Below are 20,073 nucleotides of genomic sequence, written 5' to 3'. Positions count from 1 at the left end.
TACAAAAGGTAACATAAGGCTAATGGTTGGGAGGTGTGGAGTTAGGATTGTTTAAGTTAGGGTTAGAGGGGGCAGAATGGACTAAACTGTTAACATTCATGATGGTTTGTATACTGCAGGATGACAAGGAGAGGAGGTGAAAATAAACTCCAGAGATCGTCCCACTCTGACTTCACTGAGATGGGAGTGAAGTGTTTCTTTCCAGCTGCTCACAAAGTGCAGTCATCAAGACGTCTCTTGATTCCCCGAAAATAAGTTCACGGTGTACCAGAAACCCAGGATGACTGTGTGTGGTAAACACCCACAGGTCATATATATGACTGCCCCATTAGAATATGTAAAGTTCTTATGTACGTTATGTTACTTACGCCTCATGAAACTGAAACAGTTCTTCTTTTATCACTTTGCTTCAGTGTTTTTCTCCTTGGCTTAGATATTTGCTTCCCTTTGTAGGTCACCTTGGATAAAGATGACTAAATGTAAATGATCAGCATACTTTACCTTTTAAGTTGGGTGGATCTCACGTTCACATCATTAATAACTCTGCTCACAGTTTTAACTATCACCATAGGGCCTCTGATAAACGTAGAGGTTTTTCATGCGGTCTCCTCCTCCCTATCTGTCTGCTTATCACTTTTACAAATATTTATACACTTCCTGTTGCTAACCACACTCACTTACTCTCTAATTTCATTTCCTTTTCCTCAGGCTCTGTTCACTTTTTTATTGCTTTCAGATTCTCAGTTATTTGTCGGTTCTCACAGATAGAAAAATCCAAGAGTGTAATTACAGACTTGTTTAATTTCTTCTTGTCGTTTTAGATGATATGTCGACATGTACTGTAATGATCAGCACTTTGCTTTTTGACTGTATCTTGTGCTGGCCTGGCGGCTCAGTGGTAGAGCATTGGGTTGGGATACAGAGGGCTGCAGATCACATCCCACTCCACCAGGTGGGGCCCCACCAAGGGCAACCTTGGCCACCTGGTCCCGAGCCGGGATAAAAATGGGAGGGTTGTGCAGGAAGGGCATCGGGTGTTCACAGGAGACTGTGTGAATCAGACTTTCTTGGTCCTCACTCAACCCACTTCAAAGACACTACTACTGAGGCAGAAATGTGTCCTTTGGTCTGACGTGTCCAAGTTTGAGATGTTTGGTTCAGTCATTGTGAGACGCAGAGAAGATGGTCAGTGTCTGTATATGTGGTTCCCACCATGAAACATGGAGCAGAGAATTTCAAAGCACACCTAACCAGCATGGTTATCACACCATCTCATCTTTTGTTTTGTTTTTTAAGAAATACCTCCAGGCTGTTTGAAAGCTCCCAGTGATGGACTTTGCATCAGATGACCTGATTTCCACAGTCAATGACCTACACCCAACAGAGCAACTGAAACATAGCCAACAAGTGCTCAGTACATGTGAGAACTGGAGAACAAAACCCTTCCAGGTGACTACTTCATGAAATGTATGAATCTACTCATGGAGAGGAATCACAGGCACCACAGCTACTGAGTCGTCGAATTATCTACACTAACTGACACTCAGACAAGTAGTGCCAGACAGGATAATGCTACAATAAGCATGTTGGTCTTGTGCGTCTCTAGGTACAGTATATAATGGAGCTGCAGCAGTGTCCTGTGTGCACTGCACGTACACAACACGTACGCAGTGCACAGGTGGAAGGACATTTGTCCTCAGGCCCTAACATGGTCATTCAGCCTTGAGGAAACAGTCTCCTGTTGGTTGGACTTAGAGCTCATGAACTTGTTCAACTTGTTAATCTCTATAGGACGACTCTCTCTCTCCAAGACCTCAGCAAGGTTCCTATTAACTCACCAATGTCTCCACAGAGGGGCAGTGTTTCCTTAAGTAGCCATGCTGGGGACAGCAGTAGAGAGGAGAACTAATGTGACGGTCTACACCAACACAGGGAAGCAGCTGACAGTTGTAAGTTCACACCTTATCGACTGTGATGATGTTTTTTCTTCATAGATTATGAGAATTTGTATCAGACATATGGCACTATGACCCCAGCTTTTTAAACAGTATTAACATCTGCTCAAGCTGAGAGAAATTCCAGTCTGCATCAGAGCTGGACCTATGTGCTTGACAAATGAGATGCGGGTCCCCACTTCACCTGTAGTCTGGGTTCGAGGTTCGCTTTCAGTGTCATCTAAGAAAACCGTGACATGTGGCCAGGAGGAAACAAGAATCAAACCACTGACTTTGCAGTTCATGGACAGTGTTTGACCAGTTAACTGATCCACAGCTGGGACTTATCAACCAACATTCTGCTGCACCCGTGTAGACGTCATAACAAATGTTTTTACACTGAACTGACCACAAACCAATGCAGTGACTGCAGGAACGCTACGTTTGAGGCCCCGGGGCAGTTAACCACTTTGTCCATTCGAGACTTGAGTCTGAGTCTTGCACAACATGTACCTTTAACTGTGGGTTACGCTGTAATAACCTCCCTCTTGGCCTCACAGATCATTTTAAGCTTTGCAAACTGTGGAACAGAAAGTCAATATCACAATTTGAACAAACGACACCGAATCAATTGATTGTTTGTATTTGTGGAGTTTTTGAGGTGGAGTTACATTTCACCAGGTTAATAAGCCTTTAATGAAAAGCGCCTCTCCCTCTAGGAGCTTAGTGACACGGTGCTCTGCTGGAAAACACTGTGCAGCTTTAAATGAACACCTTGGGAGGCATCTTTCTCTGTCTCTAATTAGAGCTTCACTTAACCAAGAAACTCTTTTCTAAAAACTTCCTGATAAATTCTCGTTCTCAGATGTGTTATTAACCGTGTAGAACTGGACCTTTATTTCTTTCTTTAGCTGTTGTAATCACAACCTAGGGAGCAGAACTGGAAACTAGCAGACACTTGACATTTTACTTTTCAAACCTTTGAACAAAAAGGATAACATGTCACCAAGTTCCAGTCCCTAAAGCAGCACATCTTCTGGCCTAATTGGGTTGGATGGCTCAGCCAGATATCGAGGTGGCATTTTGCCAGAGTATTCCCTCAGCTCTCCGATGATGAGCCCAGTATGGCTTCGTTTATCAACGTCTGCTTACTTTTGCTGAGTAGTTTGTTTTTGCCCTTAGCGCAATATATCACCTGTCACATCTAATGGGACCCGGTACAGAGTACACAGGGCCCAAGCAGATCCCTTGGGTTTATCTTTGTTTCCATTTCCACCGTTGCCATAGATAACTCCTCCGATAGCTGCAGCCCTCCACCTCTGCTGTGCTGGAGAGCTCTCTTTGTGCCCGTATGAAAACCAATACAGGCGTTTTGATTTCCACTGTAAATATTTGCCTGTGTGTTTGTCTGAGTTGCACCCACAGATACAACTGCAGATGGTGCACTGAGGCCACACAAGTAACTTTGTTATTGGTGCTTTGACATTTTGCACAAAATGTCATGGATCAATGTGACCTGATGAGCGGGGAAAGTTGCTTTGTGAAAGTTTGTTTTGGACCGCTAATTTATATTATATGTTGTCAGCTGTTTAGAAATACACAGTGTTGTAAAGATGAGGACTAATAATAGTGGTTAATAATCTGCAAGTTGTGTGTTTGGTTAATTCATATATCAAATAGTTATAGTTATGAATCCCAATCACAGTTTGTGCATGTGTTTGTGTGATTAACAGTTCAAAGACAATTAGAAGGAAAAAGCAGCAACTCCTCATTTTAAAGAAGATGCAACCAGATCAGTTTTTGGAAAATGATAAAGTGTTGGACTGAGCAGCTGAATGACTTCAGATAGAGCCAGTCAGTGTGTGTGTGTGTGTGTGTGTGTGTGTGTGTGTGTGTGTGTGTGTGTGTGTGTGGTGTGTGTGTGTGTGGTGTGTGTGTGTGTGTGTGGTGTGTGTGTGTGTGTGTGTGTGTGTGTGTGTGTGTGTGTGTGTGTGTGTGTGTGTGGTGTGTGTGTGTGTGTGTGTGTGTGTGTGTGTGTGTGTGTGTGTGAGTGGTGTGTGTGTGTGTGTGTGTGTGTGTGTGTGTGTGTGTGTGGTGTGTGTGTTGTGTGTGTGTGTGTGTGTGTGTGTGTGTGTGTGTGTGTGTGTGTGTGTGGTGTGTGTGTGTGTGTGTGTGTGTGTGTGTGTGTGTGTGTGTGGTGTGTGTGTGTGTGTGTGTGTGTGTGTGTGTGTGTGTGTGTGGTGTGTGTGTGTGTGTGTGTGGTGTGTGTGTGTGTGTGTGTGTGTGTGGTGTGTGTGTGTGTGTGTGTGTGTGTGTGTGTGTGTGTGTGTGTGTGTGTGTGTGTGTGTGTGTGTGTGTGTGTGTGTGTGTGTGTGTGTGTGTGTGTGTGTGGTGTGTGTGGTGTGTGTGTGTGTGTGTGTGTGTGTGTGTGTGTGTGTGTGTGTACCTGCTGTTGAGGAAGCTGAACTTGTTCGATCCACAGTTTCATGGACTGAGCCGCTCCGGCCGGAAGCTGCAGCTGCTGCCAACACCACACACGAGCGTCAAGTCAGAAATAATAACACAGACATTTTCTGGTTGTACCTTTCAAAGTAAAACTTGCCCGGACATCGCACATATTCCACCGCCCGTTATGCCTAACTTATTTATGTATTTTCTGTTATATGTTCCGTAGGTTTATATACAATACCAGTTGCTTAACTAATTAATTGTAATTACATATAAATCGCATCTTGTTCACGCAACAGATACGCTGATGCGTTCAAATTTGAAGGTAAGATCGTAGGTTCCGGTCTTCTTCCGTGTTCTCAGCGTGCTTGACGCAGCTGTAAGTGGGACAAATGAAGTTCATTTTCCACAGCTGGTGATGGCGGATGTTGTTGAAAAAGAGACCATGACGAATTACCGCATAGCATCTGAGAAAATTAACCCAGAGGCCAGTCGCTACCCGTACTGTATTGTGTGGACACCTATCCCCGTGTTGTCGTAAGTTGTTGTCGCTGCTCTGCACTTGTGTTTTTACTAAAACCTCGGACCTGGGACGGAGTGACAGCTGAACGCTCCTAGCTTAGCTCGGTTAGCTAGCAGGCGAACTGAAACATCCTGTTGCCATTAATGTTGTCCTGCAGTTAGCAGGGTTTACAATATTCACATTATCAGTAGATTATAATAAGAAAGAGAGAACGGCTTCAGCGCCGAACTGTGTAATTAGACTAAACCTGGAGCTAATAGTTAATAATAACATGTAAATAAACTGAGAAGTGAACCAACACAGAGTGTTTGTAGTGAACAGGCCGAGGAGCAGTTGACATGAAGTGCTGCTTGTTACAAATGGACGTGTCTCAGCAGCGTGTGTGACTTCAAGTGTTCACATCCCACATTTAGACACTAATAAAGGATTTAGACACTAATAAAGGATTTAGACACTAATAAAGGATTTAGACACTAATAAAGGATCTCAAAGTGCAGGCGATGTATTTGTATTATGTGTGTGTGTGTGTGTGTGTATATATATATATATATATATATATATCTATACCTAGTTGGTACTCAAAGCGCTTTACACCTGCTTCTCATTCACCCATTCACACACCACGCACACCAATCACACACACACCGATGGCAGAGCTGCTATTGCAGATGACCTGACTCACCGGGGGCAACTAGGGGTTCAGTATCTTGCCCAAAGGACACTTTGGCATGTGACGTGGCAGCCGGGAATCAAACCACCAATCCTATGATTGGCAGTCAACTGCTCTACCTATTGAGCCACAGCCACCCCCTATATATGTATATGTGTGTATGTTGTGTGTGTGTGTTGTGTGTGTGTGTATATATATATATATATATATATATATATATATATATATATATATATATATATATATATATATATATATATATGTGTGTGTGTGTATGTATGTATATATGTGTGTATGTATGTATATATGTGTGTGTGTGTGTATTTATATATGTGTGTGTATATATATGTATATATGTATGTGAGTGTATGTGTGTAATGTTAACTCTGCATGATCGTCTTTGCTCAGATGGCTGCTTCCATTCGTTGGCCACATGGGAATCTGCACTTCCACTGGTGTCATCCGGGACTTTGCTGGACCCTACTTTGTCTCAGTGAGTAATGACTGTGAGGCTATAAGGTTTGCACACACTATTTAAAAAAAAAAAAATTCACACACACACACGTGTGTGTGTATATATAGTAATGTATAGCATATAGTTAATTTACTACAAAATAATATACAGTGTAAATATAATGTATAATAGTACATTGTAGTTTAAAGATCATTTTAATCTACAGGTGATTGCACTTAGGTTTAGGCCATTTACAATTATGATCACTCACTGATTTGGAATATATATATATATATATATATATATATTCTATTTTTGCAGGAAGACAACATGGCTTTTGGAAGACCAACAAAGTAAGTAAATAAACATATTAGTCTTAAGTTAAACAGTTACTTTGATATTGTTTTTAATGCAGATGTTGCCACAGAGTACTAAGAACCCAGCCTGTTTCCTCACATCTGTTCTACATAACAATATACCTAGTTTCTGTCTTGAACAGATACTGGATGCTTGACGTTAGCAAAGTCTTCGCCAGTGGCTCCAATGCGTGGGACACAGCAGTGCATGATGCTTCGGAGGAGTATAAGCACAGGATGGTAAAGAAGTGTTTTTATGGACATGACTGTTATTTACTCTGCAGAGACACCAGCTAACAGTTTGTAACAATGGTATTTTCTCCACAGCATAACCTCTGCTGTGACAACTGTCACTCACACGTCGCCATGGCTCTAAATCTGATGAAATATGACAACAGCACCTCATGGAACATGGTCAACCTCTGCCTCCTCGCTCTGATTCATGGAAAGCATGTTAGGTAAGAAGGGGTCCAGTCAAGGGAAATACAAGGGAAATAATATATATACTGAAAGGAACACTCCATTAATAAAACCCAACTGCAGCACAGGTAGCTCATTTGTTTGGACGTTTGGCTGAATTGACGCCTCTAACTAACAGAAGCGATGCCCTTTTATCTGAATCGGTGCAGCAGTCTGAACAGGCTGACACTTTACTGGCTTCAAACATGCATAGTCACAGTCTAGATGTACTTCTGAGCATTGCTTTAAAAAAAACAGGTGACCTACACTCAGAGCTGTCCCTGGATGCATCTTGTATGGACACAGATTGAGGTCAAGCATCTGCTCTGCTTTGCTAGCATGCTGCGGACACTGACATGTTTTTCAGTGCTATGTCACAAATCCATCACACTGGATCCTGAAATGTAACAACTGATTACTGTGAAGTGAAATGCTGGGTGTGGCCCTGGCTTATGCATTTCTCACTGAGACCCCAGGACATTATTCACCTCTTACTGTCTCAGGACACGAGAAAGAGAGACAAGGAGAGAGAGGCCTGATTCTTGAGCAGTATTAGCAGTGTATATAGGACGTTCCTCCAGTCCCTGGAAAGTTGCAGACATGCACCATATATCCCTGTGACCAGATTGTTGAAAGTATAGAGCTGATAGTTTAGGAAAATAAGCAACATTCTTGTGTTGCACCTCTCAGCAGAGGTTCTAACTGGGGTTGTAATGTCAAAAGTGACATCAGTGCATACTGACCTGAAATAGTTGATGTGCAGGTTTATTGACTTGTACAGTACAGACAGAGGGTGAGGGGAATACATCCAAACATTACATTAGCCTCCTGTTTCGGTTTGTGCCCATGTTGTCATCTGTGTGTCAGGCTCATCTTTCCTCGCCCTTATTTTTCTGTGTCCCTAACCCTGTGTTCTGTGTTCCCTCTCTCAACCAGCTGTGTAGGCTTTCTGAAGACCTGGCTACCTTTCCTGATGCTCCTGGGAGTCGTCCTTACAGTGGCGCTGGCCCTTAACCTCCGGTGACGTGGGAGGCAGGTGAAGGACACAGCGGAATCCTGTAGGTCCAGTGTGGGGTTGACCTTTTAAAGAACAACAGGGCATCACGCAGCGTCGAGCAAAAGCAGCCGAGGATTATAGCGACTGCTCACCTCTAAGAGAATGTTGAACAGGAAAGTCCAACACACGCATACCAGCACACATTTGGTTTGCGGCATCCTGTTACTGGCATTACTCCAGTGGTGAAACTGGAATGCCTCAGAAATCCATTCATATATTTGAGTAGTGACTCTCAAATTACAACAAGAACACCCCACCATCAACACGACTACCAGGACCACACAAACACCAGGTTGAAGTGAAGACATTGTGTAGCTGATTTACTTGATAGCTGATTAGAGGGATTGTTCAATGCTCTGAGGGAAACCATCCATGCCTTGCTCTCTTATTTTGTAATGAAGTATAATCTGATGATTCAGTGCTTCCAGAATGCCATTTTTCTACATGGGAGCACCAACATGTTAAATCAGTAAGATGCCTTTCTAGGAAAATTTGCTGCATTTCATGCTTGATCTAATGTAACTCTTCTACTAACAGTGCAGCATAAATATGTCAGAGCAGTTTGTACTTTGATGCATTTTCTTCCATGTATTCAGGCTTCATAACATGTCAGAAACTCGTGCATATTTTCGGCTCATTTTTCTGTGTACCACATGAACCACTTGACGAAGCTACTTTGATAGGTTTACAATACATGTTTTCATGCCTTTAACTGCAGATCATCAGTGCAATGACTGTAGCAACCTCAGCTGTGGAAAACACCTACAGAAACCAAGAAGAGTAAAGCTGCTTACGGTTTTCTGTACTTGTGCCAAATGCAGGAGAATGGGGGACCAACTCAACTGTGTCTTTGAAACTGTAACTTATCTGATGACTCAAATATTATGGAATGAAAGGTCCGTTTATATTTATGTATATATGCGTTTAAAAACCTGAAACCTTATTCATTTGTGAATCACATCTGAGAGATGTTTTGTTCTCCCTCCCTAATTTTGATTTAAAGGGAAGGAGCAAGAGTCAGTGCCTAAAAATGACCTCTCTCACATCCCCTGTATATTATATGTCTCTGTTTTGTGCTTCAAAAAAAAGCAGTAATTCCACTTGATGGTTGGCACTCGAAATCCGTTGCCATGGCTGTCGTGAGTAGATTCAAATCCCCTCATTGTTTGCAATCAAACGGGAGGAGAAAAAAGTGTTCGGCCCTCTCTTTGTCCACGGTGCTGCCAGAAGCAGCAGGTAGCCAGGATCCTCAGGTTTTTCACGCTCACCAACCCCTGCTGAATATCCTCAGTTTCCCCCAGCGCCTGAGCAGCGTCGCTCCTGCTGTTTTTCCACCTCTGCAGATCAGATTGGAAGGTCATTGTGAAATGTCAGTGCTGTTTCACAAAGCTTTGATATATTCTGGCCAGCATCCTGCACTTATCTAGAGTAGATGTCGTTAAAGTGTGAGCTTATACATTAAAATCAGTTTAGTTGTCTGTGTTAAGGGTTTAATGCTACATAGGGCTAACACTGTCCGTTTCCTCATTGGCCTTCTGTTGATGGCAGATATGATATGCCCTGTCGTGTGTCTTTCACCCATGTTGCCTGTTGATATTTGAACATGTTAGACTGTACACCAGGTGCTCTTATATACTTTGCGACCTCGATCATACACTTTACAGATTTGTCCTCTGAATAATTTACAATGCAAGATTCCTCTTCACTTCTGCATATCACCTCTGATCTGCAGCGATGCAGATTTGTGCCTGAATGAATGTGTGTGTGTGTGTGTTAGTCACACACAGTGATGTGATCTGCATGCCAGCATGTGTGCATTGCATGCGTGCAAGAACAACAAGCACTCTGAGAGAGAAGTTGAGTTTTTGACTCATATTGTTGCTTGTTCGATTAATCATAAACTGCCTACTGATTGATTTCTAAATGTTCTCCATATCTTTCTCTTAATCTCTTTCAAGTTGTATGTGGTTGCTGGTGAACCTTCGCAGGAATATATAATATATTAATTTAATGTTGATTCCATGCAATAATCTGTACCGTGTGTAGTTCCAGGTTTTGTAGATGTTTTCTTCAAGCATTAAAAGAAGAAAAGATGAATCTGACCTCCAGTTGAAAAGTGGTCTATAGAAAACTCTTGGTTTAAAGTCATGTTACTAGTGCTACAGCCCACCAGCTTTTACCTTTGTTGAAAATACTATAAAACTATGTTATTGGGAAAAATGACATTATGCATGTGTTGAAAAGAAATCTGGGCATTTGCTTATTTCAAATAAACTAATAATCAACAGTGACATTTAACTGTATGTCTTTCCGAACATAAAGCTACAGTATGTAAAGAGAATTCCTTTAGTTTCAGTAGTATGTTTTCAACTTGTTGTATATTGTAATTTAGTAATTCCTACTACCTGAAGGGCTGTACAGAGCATAGTGGAGCTGTGAGAGGGAGACCTGGCAAAGCAGAGTGGATTGATTAAAGGTCAGTGGAAAGGCCTTTCAGTTCACATATTTATTTGTATATCGTAAGAACAGAGATAGAAATTGTAAAGATTCAAAGTACAGCCCTCATTTATTTGAGTGTGTGTGCAAGAATGCAATAATCAGTGGAGATGGTGTGAATGGTTTTAGATGTTGCCTGCTGTGGTGCCTTGTATCCAAGAGCCAGGTCCAGGAATGTGGACACTGTGGTCCCAGCGATTCAGTCCGTAGACAAAAGACAGTTGGGATGCTGTTATTAGTGCCACTGTTCATATATACTTATGCCAGTGTGCAATTTCCAAGTACTGCTTTTTTATACTTCTCATAATATCCTCAGATCATATCGCGCACAGGGAATTTCTAGACTCCTGTAAGTGACTGTGTGAACTGTGGGTTTGTTTATGACTTACAGCTATAATACCAATAAAGATATCTATTATTGTACAAACTTGTGTGAGGTTTCTTTTTTTTTTTCTAATTCTGACAGCTGTGTTTCGTAAAGGCTGGAGGCACGATGGTAGAATTCCAAAGCTGTCTGAGACCCCCTTCCTCCTCCTCAAGTTTCTATAAATACACGGAGAAGATTCCCATAGTAATCACGAAAAGCTGTCAGAATATACATTAAGAGGAGGAAGCGCTCCCAGCTTTGATACTCTGCTGTGAAGTGGCTAAAAGTCCCACTCAGTGGCCATTGTCCTGCAGAGCTTCATGGTATTTAAGAAAGGAGGGATCAAAAGGCTCTGCTGTCTGGGCCCCAGCCACCCCTCCTCCACATTTACCATACCACCTGGGTAGGTGGGAAAGAGCAGGGGTCCAGGGATGTGAAGGCACCAAACGCTACAGTGTTCACTTGTGGCAGCTGTTGCATCAAACATCTGCAGGGAAACATAAAGGAATCACCTTTTATGTGATCAAGTGTTGTTTGCTTGTTCATGTCCGTGAAGGCAACACACACACACACACACACACACACACACACACACACAACACATGTTATTAGTTACAGTAATAGTTGAATTTGACATTCAGTGTCACATCGTAGCTCCAGGTGAAGCTTGGCACAGTTGACGTTTTAGAGAATAAGAGCCGGAAACTCTCTCTCCTCCTCCTCCATCCCTCGTGCCAGCAGCCTGTAGTCGAAGCTGAGAGGAAGATCTGGTGGATCGGGACAGAGTCGAGCAGGAAAAGCCCCTCCCCGCAGATCACTGCACTGGGCTTTTAACTTCATTGTTGCAGGAGAAGCGACGCCCCGCTCCGCCACGGAAAAAGGATCAAACACCCCCCCTCTGATCAGCACGACCCCCAGCTCTGTTCTCATGGAAATGAGCCCCTGCCTCCCGGCCACACTTTCTGCACAGATGCAAAGTTAGAGCGCATTCCCAGCCGGGACCGTCAGATGATGGTGATGTACCGGAGGAGCTGATCGGTTCCTTTCTCCTCCTCGTTTTTTGACCGTGTCTCTTCGTTTCCAAACTTTCCAACATGCTGGACTTGACGCTGCGCTTTGTGTTCTGCGCGCTCCTCGGCTCCGTTTACGCGTCGTGTCCTCCGCGTTGCGAGTGCTCCGAGGCGGCTCACACCGTGAAGTGCGTCGCCAAAGACCTGCGGAGTGTCCCAACCGGGATACCCGGATACACCCGGAATCTGTTCATAACCGGGAATCAAATCAGTCGAATCGGTCCCGAGTCCTTTAAGGGACTGGAGAACGTGACCAACCTGTCTCTGAGTAATAACAGGTAAGACTCTCCTGGTACTTTTGTCATTATTTACTTTCAAACATGTGGAGAAGGCTTTGGATTTCCAGGCACTTGTGTGTGACAGTCACATTCAGTCTATGATGTGTCTTTATTGTCCTCTAATCCAGAATTTCCGAGGTGGAGTCTCACACCTTTTCTGGACTCCGCAGCCTGCGCTCTCTCGATCTGAGTAACAATCAACTGGCAGTGATTCACCCCGAGGCGTTCACCGTCCAGAACCAGACCCTGCGGGAGCTCAACCTGAGCCGAGCCCTCTACAACCACACCTCTGTGATGGACTTGGCCACTTCACTGCGGTGGAGCTCCCTGGGGAGCCTGCAGGGACTGGACCTGTCTGACAACAGCCTCATCTTTTTACCCTCGCGGATCTTCTCCCACCTTGCCAACCTGAGGCGCCTCCAGCTTTCCAACAACTCCCTGGTGGCCATCAACAACTCCACCTTCACAGGTTTGGAGCGGCTGGAGGAGCTCGACCTGACCCTCAACGCGCTCAGGACATTGACTGAGGAGGGCCTGGAAGAGCTGGACTCCCTGCCCAGCACTGCGCTCCTGCTCGGGGAAAACCCGTTCACATGCACATGTGGAATCGAGCCTTTTGCTTTGTGGCTCAACAGATCACAAGGTCACGTTAGAGACGTGGAAGGCCTTGTGTGCGCATTCCCAGCCAGCATGAGAAACACATCCATGCTCGCTGTGGGATCACTGACTCTGGGATGCCAACAGAGGGATGCAGGGGCAGACCTTGCTCTGCAGACCTCCTACGTCTTCTTGGGTATTGTCCTGGGCTTCATAGGGCTCATCTTTCTTTTTGTACTTTATCTCAACCGCAAGGGCATCAAGAAGCGGATCTATGACATGCGGGACGCCTGCAGGGAGGTATGGGAGGGCTACCACTACCGCTTCGAGATCGACTCCGACCCCAGGTTATCACAGGTTTCCACAAGTGCTGAGGCATGAGAGGACGGTGGTGGATTTTCTTATGACTCTTTTTTTAAGGCATTTCTAAGTAGAAAAGTGTAAAAGTTGTACAGATGTGTCTGTAAATATATACATACATGTTAAGAATCTTTCAGCCTTGTTGATCAAAGCATGCACTGCTCATTACACAGCCTTCCTGCTCTTTTAATACAGAATATTTCCAAATGTCTCCTGAGTCAAATGGACGTGAATGTTCCCAAAGCATTCGTCTCGTCTCTACTGCCTGCTGTATCCGCCTGAGCACTGAAGCAACAGCAAAGTGCCTGAAGTCAGCGGGGGTTTGTTTCCTTATCAATAGATTGATCTGACGTGAACTCACTTTCTGTGTCAGATCCTGTGTCCTCCTGTTTAGCTCCGTAAAAAAAAAAAACACACCGCAATAAAATGCTGACACAACAAAAGCAAACCACTGGGAATTGAAAGCACAATCACTCATTCATCTCTGAACCATGTCAAGGCCTTTGGTCCCTCCACCCTTCAGCCCCCAGGGTGCCAGAGAGGTATTAAAGCCTCCAAAAGCTTTACCAAAGCTCCCCTTCAAAATGGCCACTCTGCTCCTCTCTGGCTGTTGGACTGGATCGGGGGACAATTCAGCGCAGACCAGCGGAACTCGCCGAGCGCCTCACTTTTTTTTTTTCTCATCATGAAACATTGCTTTGTTTCAACAGCTTGAGTTTTTTTGTCAGAATGATGAGAACCAGTCCCAGGCTGAGGCCGCTGAAAGCAATCTCTCCCTCCCTTCTTAAAGACAACAGCCGCTCTGGAGGCTCTTTGAAGGAAACGTCTGGCTCTGCACCTTTTTCTGTTTAAGGGAGGTTTGATTTTTTTCAGTGATAAGACACAGATGATTCTAAAACACCAGCTACATTGTTTCATTCAGCAGTTTGGTTTGACTAAAAGAATATGTTCACAACCTGCTGATCTTTGTCTACAGTTGTGCTTTTAAAGGTCAAAGGTCAAATCATAAGATAACACTGACATTCAGAGATGTATGTGAAAAAATGTATTTGTTAGTCAAATCCAAAGCCTCACATTTGATGTGCATGTTTAAACTGAATCCAAATATAAATGACAATGAATCCAAAACGTCTTTTCATGTACGCCACATGTTTCCTCTCTGTTCTTCTTCCTTTTGAAGCTGCGGGGTGGAGCTAACTGGAACTAACAGTTAGACGTTAGTTCAAAGCCAAAGTAGCATCTTCATGGTGTCAAGATGTTCTCCAAGCTCCTCCGATCCAGACATGTTTATACCGTGGAGCCATGTAGTGCATGTGGAATGACTAAATAAAGCTGCAGCGAGTCCTCATATCTCTATGCTCCTTTTATTTAATCTTGAATGTTAGGAAAACAGCACAAATAGATGTGTTAGCAGCGTTTGGACTAAACTCTAGGTATCAGCACTCACAACCACATTAAGCCAAGCATTTACTCGCCGAGGAGAAAACAATTGAGGGCCGCACGCTGACACAAAGGGCGGCTCGGATGGCGAGACGCCTCAAATGAGCTTTGTTTCCCAGCTCAGAAAGATGCCTTGTGATACTCATTCTCTTTGTGATTTCACAGACCAGGCCATTATGCTCCAGTGTAATGGGATTCTCTCATGATGACAAAGTTGAGCGCTGGGGTCCAGCTATTGTTAAAGTGTCATCATTCTTAATAATTGCCCGTAGGAGAAAATCCCAGGAGAAGTTTTCATGTGCCATTACACAACGTGTCAAAAGCAGAGTGTAGCGTCGGCTCTGGGTCGTTGGTGTCACTTGGCGGAGTGGAAAGAAGACTGATTATTCCCCACGTGTCATTACTTCCGTTTTCGCTCATTAAAGTGCGGATTAGGAGCTGCGCCTGTTTGTCTTTTTATGAGTCTGGCTGTTTGAAAAATATATGGTCTGTTTCTTATAGGCTGTGCAGAATAGTCTCAGCAGGAACGCAATGAAAAGAGGAACCCTACGAATGCACCCAGAGGTGCTACGTTAACCTCTGTGCTCACGAGGCTTGTTAAAAACAGACAGAAAAATGCTCCAGTTGCTGTTGTTTCAAACTGTATGTTTAAAAGAGCACGTCTTTATTGCAGCGCTGCTTCCATGTCTTGTGTTCCCACAAGACATTTGTTACATCACACAGGTTTCTTTCTAGGAAGCAGTTCTACATCTTAAGCAGCTTTATGTTAGTTTGTGCTGCATGGGATTTATATTTATTTGTTTATTTGGCTGAATACATATTTACTGTATTCCTTTGCTGCTCCGGAGCACAGCACACATTTTATTTTATATGGCTCCTGCGTGGAGAAAAGCACATCTTGCTGCCATTAGACTGGTTTAATGGCCGTGATAGGGAATATGTCTTGAAAGTGAGCAGCAGCACATCTGTGAGGAATAGAACATGTTAAAAAGAGACCACAACAGTCAGCAGCATGACGACAGAGACAAAGTGGCATCGCCCCCCCGATCCACTGGCATGGTAAGACAGATACAGCTGTCTCTCTCTCTCTCTCTCTCTCTCCAGGACACATGTCATCATTACATTTGCCCTCAGTAGATACTGCACAGCCATCCCATACATTCTGCTCTACGTCACTTTTCAAAATAACTAAACCAAGAACAAGACAGAAGAAAGAAACAAAGTCTTCTTTCCCCAGATCAGTCACCCAGCTTCCTGTGTAGTGCTGCCTATCCATCACGTCCAACCACTGGTCAGTGAAGGCAGCAACTAAACCACACAAGTGGTTCCAGTGGGGTTATCACCCATTGTTCTGCTGTTCACTTGATCTATGGTTGTGTTTACCAGAGGATGTGAGCCAGGAGGCGTTGGTGGCTACAGCTGGCCCAACAAGCCATTCGTGTCTCATCACTTTCATAACAAAGCTAATGACACACTGAAACACACACAAACCTAAATCATATTGTTACTATTAACGCAGCTTATTCTTCTGACATCATTGTTGATTTTTCTTTGTTTTTTGCATCAGTAGCTACATTTGAGTTATTTGATTGGTTTAATCCAAAGATTCAGTAAAGATTTAGTCTAATGTGCTATTTTACCAGTTCATATAATCCTTGACACAACGTGAAGTTAAAGTAACTTCTCCAAAACGTTATCTTTCAGGGGATAGCTGCTGTCAGAGCCTCCTGTAATGCAGTAAGGTGGCAAATGGAGCCCCAGGAGGTGATGTCATGCAGTCCCAGAATTCCTCAGTCAAATTAAAACGCCACCATGTTGGTAGGAGTAAAGACATTTGACTGATTTACCTTCAATGAAAATTTCATGACACGTAACTGCTGCATAAATCATTTACCTGGTTACTGTAAGAGGATTAGAGAAACCTGATTTCCCACAGTTAGATTATGCCTAGAAACCTCAGAATAATCTAGCAAACAGGTTCCTAATGAGCTTTTTACAAGAGCACGTGCATAGTAAGGACTGCTGACACTCACCCACCAACTAAAACTGAAAATATCACTTTTCACTGTGTTTTTATTTAATGCCAACAGCTTGTGTTGTGAAAAGGAACCACGTGTCAGTCAGTTTCCTTTTTCACATTTTGTACACAAGACAAGACTGTGATGCTCTCGAGATAGTAGAGAACCATTGATGGACAGTGTACATATAATTTAAAAACTGTTAGTAGCAGTGGGGCCATTAATAAAAGCAGACTGAAAGACAGCCATACTGCATGCTGTATCTTTGAACTAAAATGGACAAAAGGATTCAAATGGAAGTTCTTTGTCATGTCCACTTCACACTATGTTGACAGTTTATCTAGATCCAGGCTTCAGGGAAACTCCCATGAACATGGGGTGTTTCCATGTCAAAAGTTGTTGCATTATCTTTTGAAACATGGAAAAATCCTCTCAACAGTTCTGTCCTTGTGTTTTCTTACACTAAAAAGTGCAAAGAATTCAAATGTCAGTTTGTCTTCAATAAAACTCCCATTACAAGTGGTTTTGATTTGCATTTAAGTGAATAATCTATCAGTCCCAGTTGGGAGTGTTCGCCGCAGAGTTTGTACAACGTCTATGTGTCCACATGTCAAAATGAGACGCTTTATGCTCTTCAAATTTAAACAAAAACCTCTTGGTGCACAACCATAATGGATCCCCACACCCATGGAAAATGAGAAACAAATGCTCTCCACAAAGTTACGTCTCTTCTGAAAGAAAGGCTCATGTAAAAGAGTCCGCCGCAACAATGCAGCTTCCCTCTGAAGTCTTCATGACTCTGTCTCCATTGATCTCTAAATTGACTACAACTGTACATGGAGCAGCAGCTCGGCTCTGCCGAGGCTTTTAGCCCCCTCACCCCAACAACTTCCCCTTCTCTGGGCCTCTACCCTCTCTGAGAGTGTCCTCAAGCCTTGTTGTGGGATCTGCTTGTCCTCCAGCTGGCCACACATCAGTCTCTCAGTCCATGTGGCTCGTCAGAAGTTTGTTTTGTCATTGCTGTGGTTGTTTATAGGAAGATGAGGTTAGGGAGTTTTCAATTAGAGAGACATATTTCCCCTGTGTCCCATCTTCTCTCATTGTTTTCAGACTCTGGACACTCCCATAAAACTCATGCTCATGTGCTGAAATGTAAAGAAAGGTTCACACATTTCTTCTGTGCTCTACTGTAGATTCTGCAAGATCCTCCAGCAAGAAGTGCACAGCATGAAGATAAATCATTGCAGTGGTGGGTAAACCTAATCACGCCCTTTAATTGATCAGGCATACCCGAGGAATAAAGCGAGCGCTCCTCCTCTGGTCCTCTCAGAGAAAGGTAATAAGGCCTGTGTTGCTTGTGTGATTATAAATGACCTTGTCCTGCTTTAAGGAGAGAGCCAGATACTCACAACTCCTGCACTACTTCATCATCCGCCTCACGCATCGATAAGCTGGGCTGAAACTGAGCAGAGAGCTGGACTAATACAATAGTCTGGGTGGAAGAGACTTGGAATTCAAATCCCCACTTCAGTAGATCCGCAGTAATTCTTTATTGCTGCTTATGGATTTCACTTGGTTTCAGCCCAGTTGCGATAGCAGCTTTTAAAACAGGAAACAGCGCTTAAAAACGTTAAAGCTATGTTTATTAATATTCTCTATGAGCAATGAATCAACTGTGTTGGTGCTCATAGTGACAAACCCACAGAGAATTATCAACCAGCTCCAACATTCATATCTGCTCAGCCACAAATTGCTGTTTTGGTCTCACAGCTCCTTGCAGCGCTGCCTCTGGTCCACAGTAGGCAGCTTAGCAAAAACAGACCAACGTCCTGGTTTAACATCGACCTACTGTACTTGTAACACGGTGTCAAAGACAGTGAACCCTGTCTTGCCCCTGGTTGGTCAGGTCACCAGGTCATGGTTCTACAACCCTTTGGATTACAGTCATACTAACTGCATCCTTTGTAAGGTGACTTTAAACCACAGATAGAGAGGCACAGGACGGTGTAGAAATGTAAGGGTTGTATTTTTATAGTTCTGAGTCCAGACTACAGCTCACCTGAAGCAGCCCTGCCACAGTTTCAGTGAACGACGTCAGCAGCAAACTGAAGCGGAAAGAGTGCAGCCTCTCTGATGATGATGGATCCCGAGCTGCTTGTTGAGTGTGTGCAGTGCGAACTCTCCATAGGTAGTTTGCCCTCTCGCCTTCCCGATGGGAGGAGACTTAAGCTCGTTATTATTACCTTCATTATTTCAAATGCTGGACCAGATGCTGGAGCGGGAGGAGGCCCAGTGGACCCGACGGGGATCTGCGGCACCTGATTGGTCAGAAGGAAAAGAACAGTTCGGAGGCCAAAGGGTAGATTCTTCCGGAAGGAAGACACCATCTGCTGATTGTCTCTCTCCTACTTTGCATCATCTTGCTACATTAAGGACTAAGGAAGAGAAGAGGCTGCTCTCTCTGGTTGAGAACATTCTGTGACAGCACTGCCTGTTACTTTATGAGTGTTCTCGTTTTCCACAGAGCAGGCTTCATAGGGAGTGTTTTACACTCACTCATGACCTTTTGACCCTTCAGGTAAAATCTTTACAAACACAGTGTACACTACTGCTCTGTAACCTCTGGACATGTGTTAAGGACAAGCTAGTGCAGCATTAAGTAACTTAAAGTTGTGGTAATAATATTAAAGGATCATCTAAATGAAAATGTTTTATATTTTGTTGTGCAAAGCAGAGATTTGGGCTGTTTAGAGAAAGAGTTGATGATGAGTGTGTCTTTATAGGCTCATTGCTCTACACAGATCTGTTTTGGTCTCTTTGTCTAAGTGCTTCTATTTCAATTCATTAACTTTGCAACTCAGCCGAGCAAATTAGCCAAATTTAAGATGTTTTTCCTGTTTCCTGTCAGATTTTCAAATATGAACGCTGATAGAAACTCAACTGGAGAAGTGGTTCTGGTCATTTCATGGTATTTGTTGACAATGAGAAAAATATAAAAATGGACAAGCTATGCTATGTTTTTCAAATGTGTTTAGTGGGTTTTCATATTTTATTTGAGGTCTTCTCACAAATGTCCTCACTTCCTACACAGCACTGCACAAAAATGAGATGACAATGCTGTGTTTGCCCTCTCCTTACAATCCTACACAAACACATAAATCTATGTTAGCGTCCTAGAGTGGAACACAGTGTGTCTTCCAGCTGTCCACAGGTCAGCAGCCTGTGCAGATCCAGTGTATTTGCTTTATCAGAGCACTATTCATCATTTGTATACTGTAGAAATTAACATCAAGTCAGGAGAAGGCACTAATGAGATGTGATACGGGGACATTTTGAGTTTTTAGTGTGTGGAAGATTCTTTTAAAGCCTGTGTCATCAGAAATTCCTGATTCCTCACTTTCTTGCACATATGAATGTTGGTTGGTGTAATGGAAAGAATTCAGAATAGAAAAAAAAAACTCTGTGCTATTTCCTTTGACAGGAAATTGTGTCTTTGATCTAAGCCACCACACTCATCTGGTCATCGCATGCGAGGTGTCATTCTTC

The 20,073-nt window shown here is 43.4% G+C and overlaps 2 protein-coding genes across 2 annotated transcripts; both read left to right on the top strand.

Annotated features, from left to right (window-relative positions):
* Positions 1 to 4,761: 4,761 nt before the first annotated feature.
* LOC113153999 (transmembrane protein 222-like) lies at positions 4,762 to 10,795 on the top strand. The gene is made up of 6 exons (XM_026347951.1): positions 4,762 to 4,919; positions 5,984 to 6,068; positions 6,351 to 6,382; positions 6,529 to 6,625; positions 6,713 to 6,843; positions 7,781 to 10,795. Exons 1-6 carry the CDS (start codon positions 4,801 to 4,803, stop codon positions 7,866 to 7,868), a joined length of 552 nt encoding a protein of 183 aa, XP_026203736.1. The 5' UTR covers positions 4,762 to 4,800; the 3' UTR covers positions 7,869 to 10,795.
* Positions 10,796 to 11,594: 799 nt separating this feature from the next.
* Positions 11,595 to 14,340, top strand: LOC113153998 (trophoblast glycoprotein-like). The gene is made up of 2 exons (XM_026347949.1): positions 11,595 to 12,112; positions 12,241 to 14,340. The coding sequence occupies exons 1-2, from the start codon at positions 11,859 to 11,861 to the stop codon at positions 13,088 to 13,090; spliced, it is 1,104 nt and encodes a 367-aa protein (XP_026203734.1). The 5' UTR covers positions 11,595 to 11,858; the 3' UTR covers positions 13,091 to 14,340.
* Positions 14,341 to 20,073: the final 5,733 nt, after the last annotated feature.

This window comes from Anabas testudineus, chromosome 11, assembly GCF_900324465.2.
Source record: "Anabas testudineus chromosome 11, fAnaTes1.2, whole genome shotgun sequence".
Taxonomy (NCBI): Eukaryota; Metazoa; Chordata; class Actinopteri; order Anabantiformes; family Anabantidae; genus Anabas; species Anabas testudineus.
The sequence above is the reverse complement of the archived record's forward strand: the minus strand, read 5'-3'. Positions and strand labels throughout refer to the sequence as shown.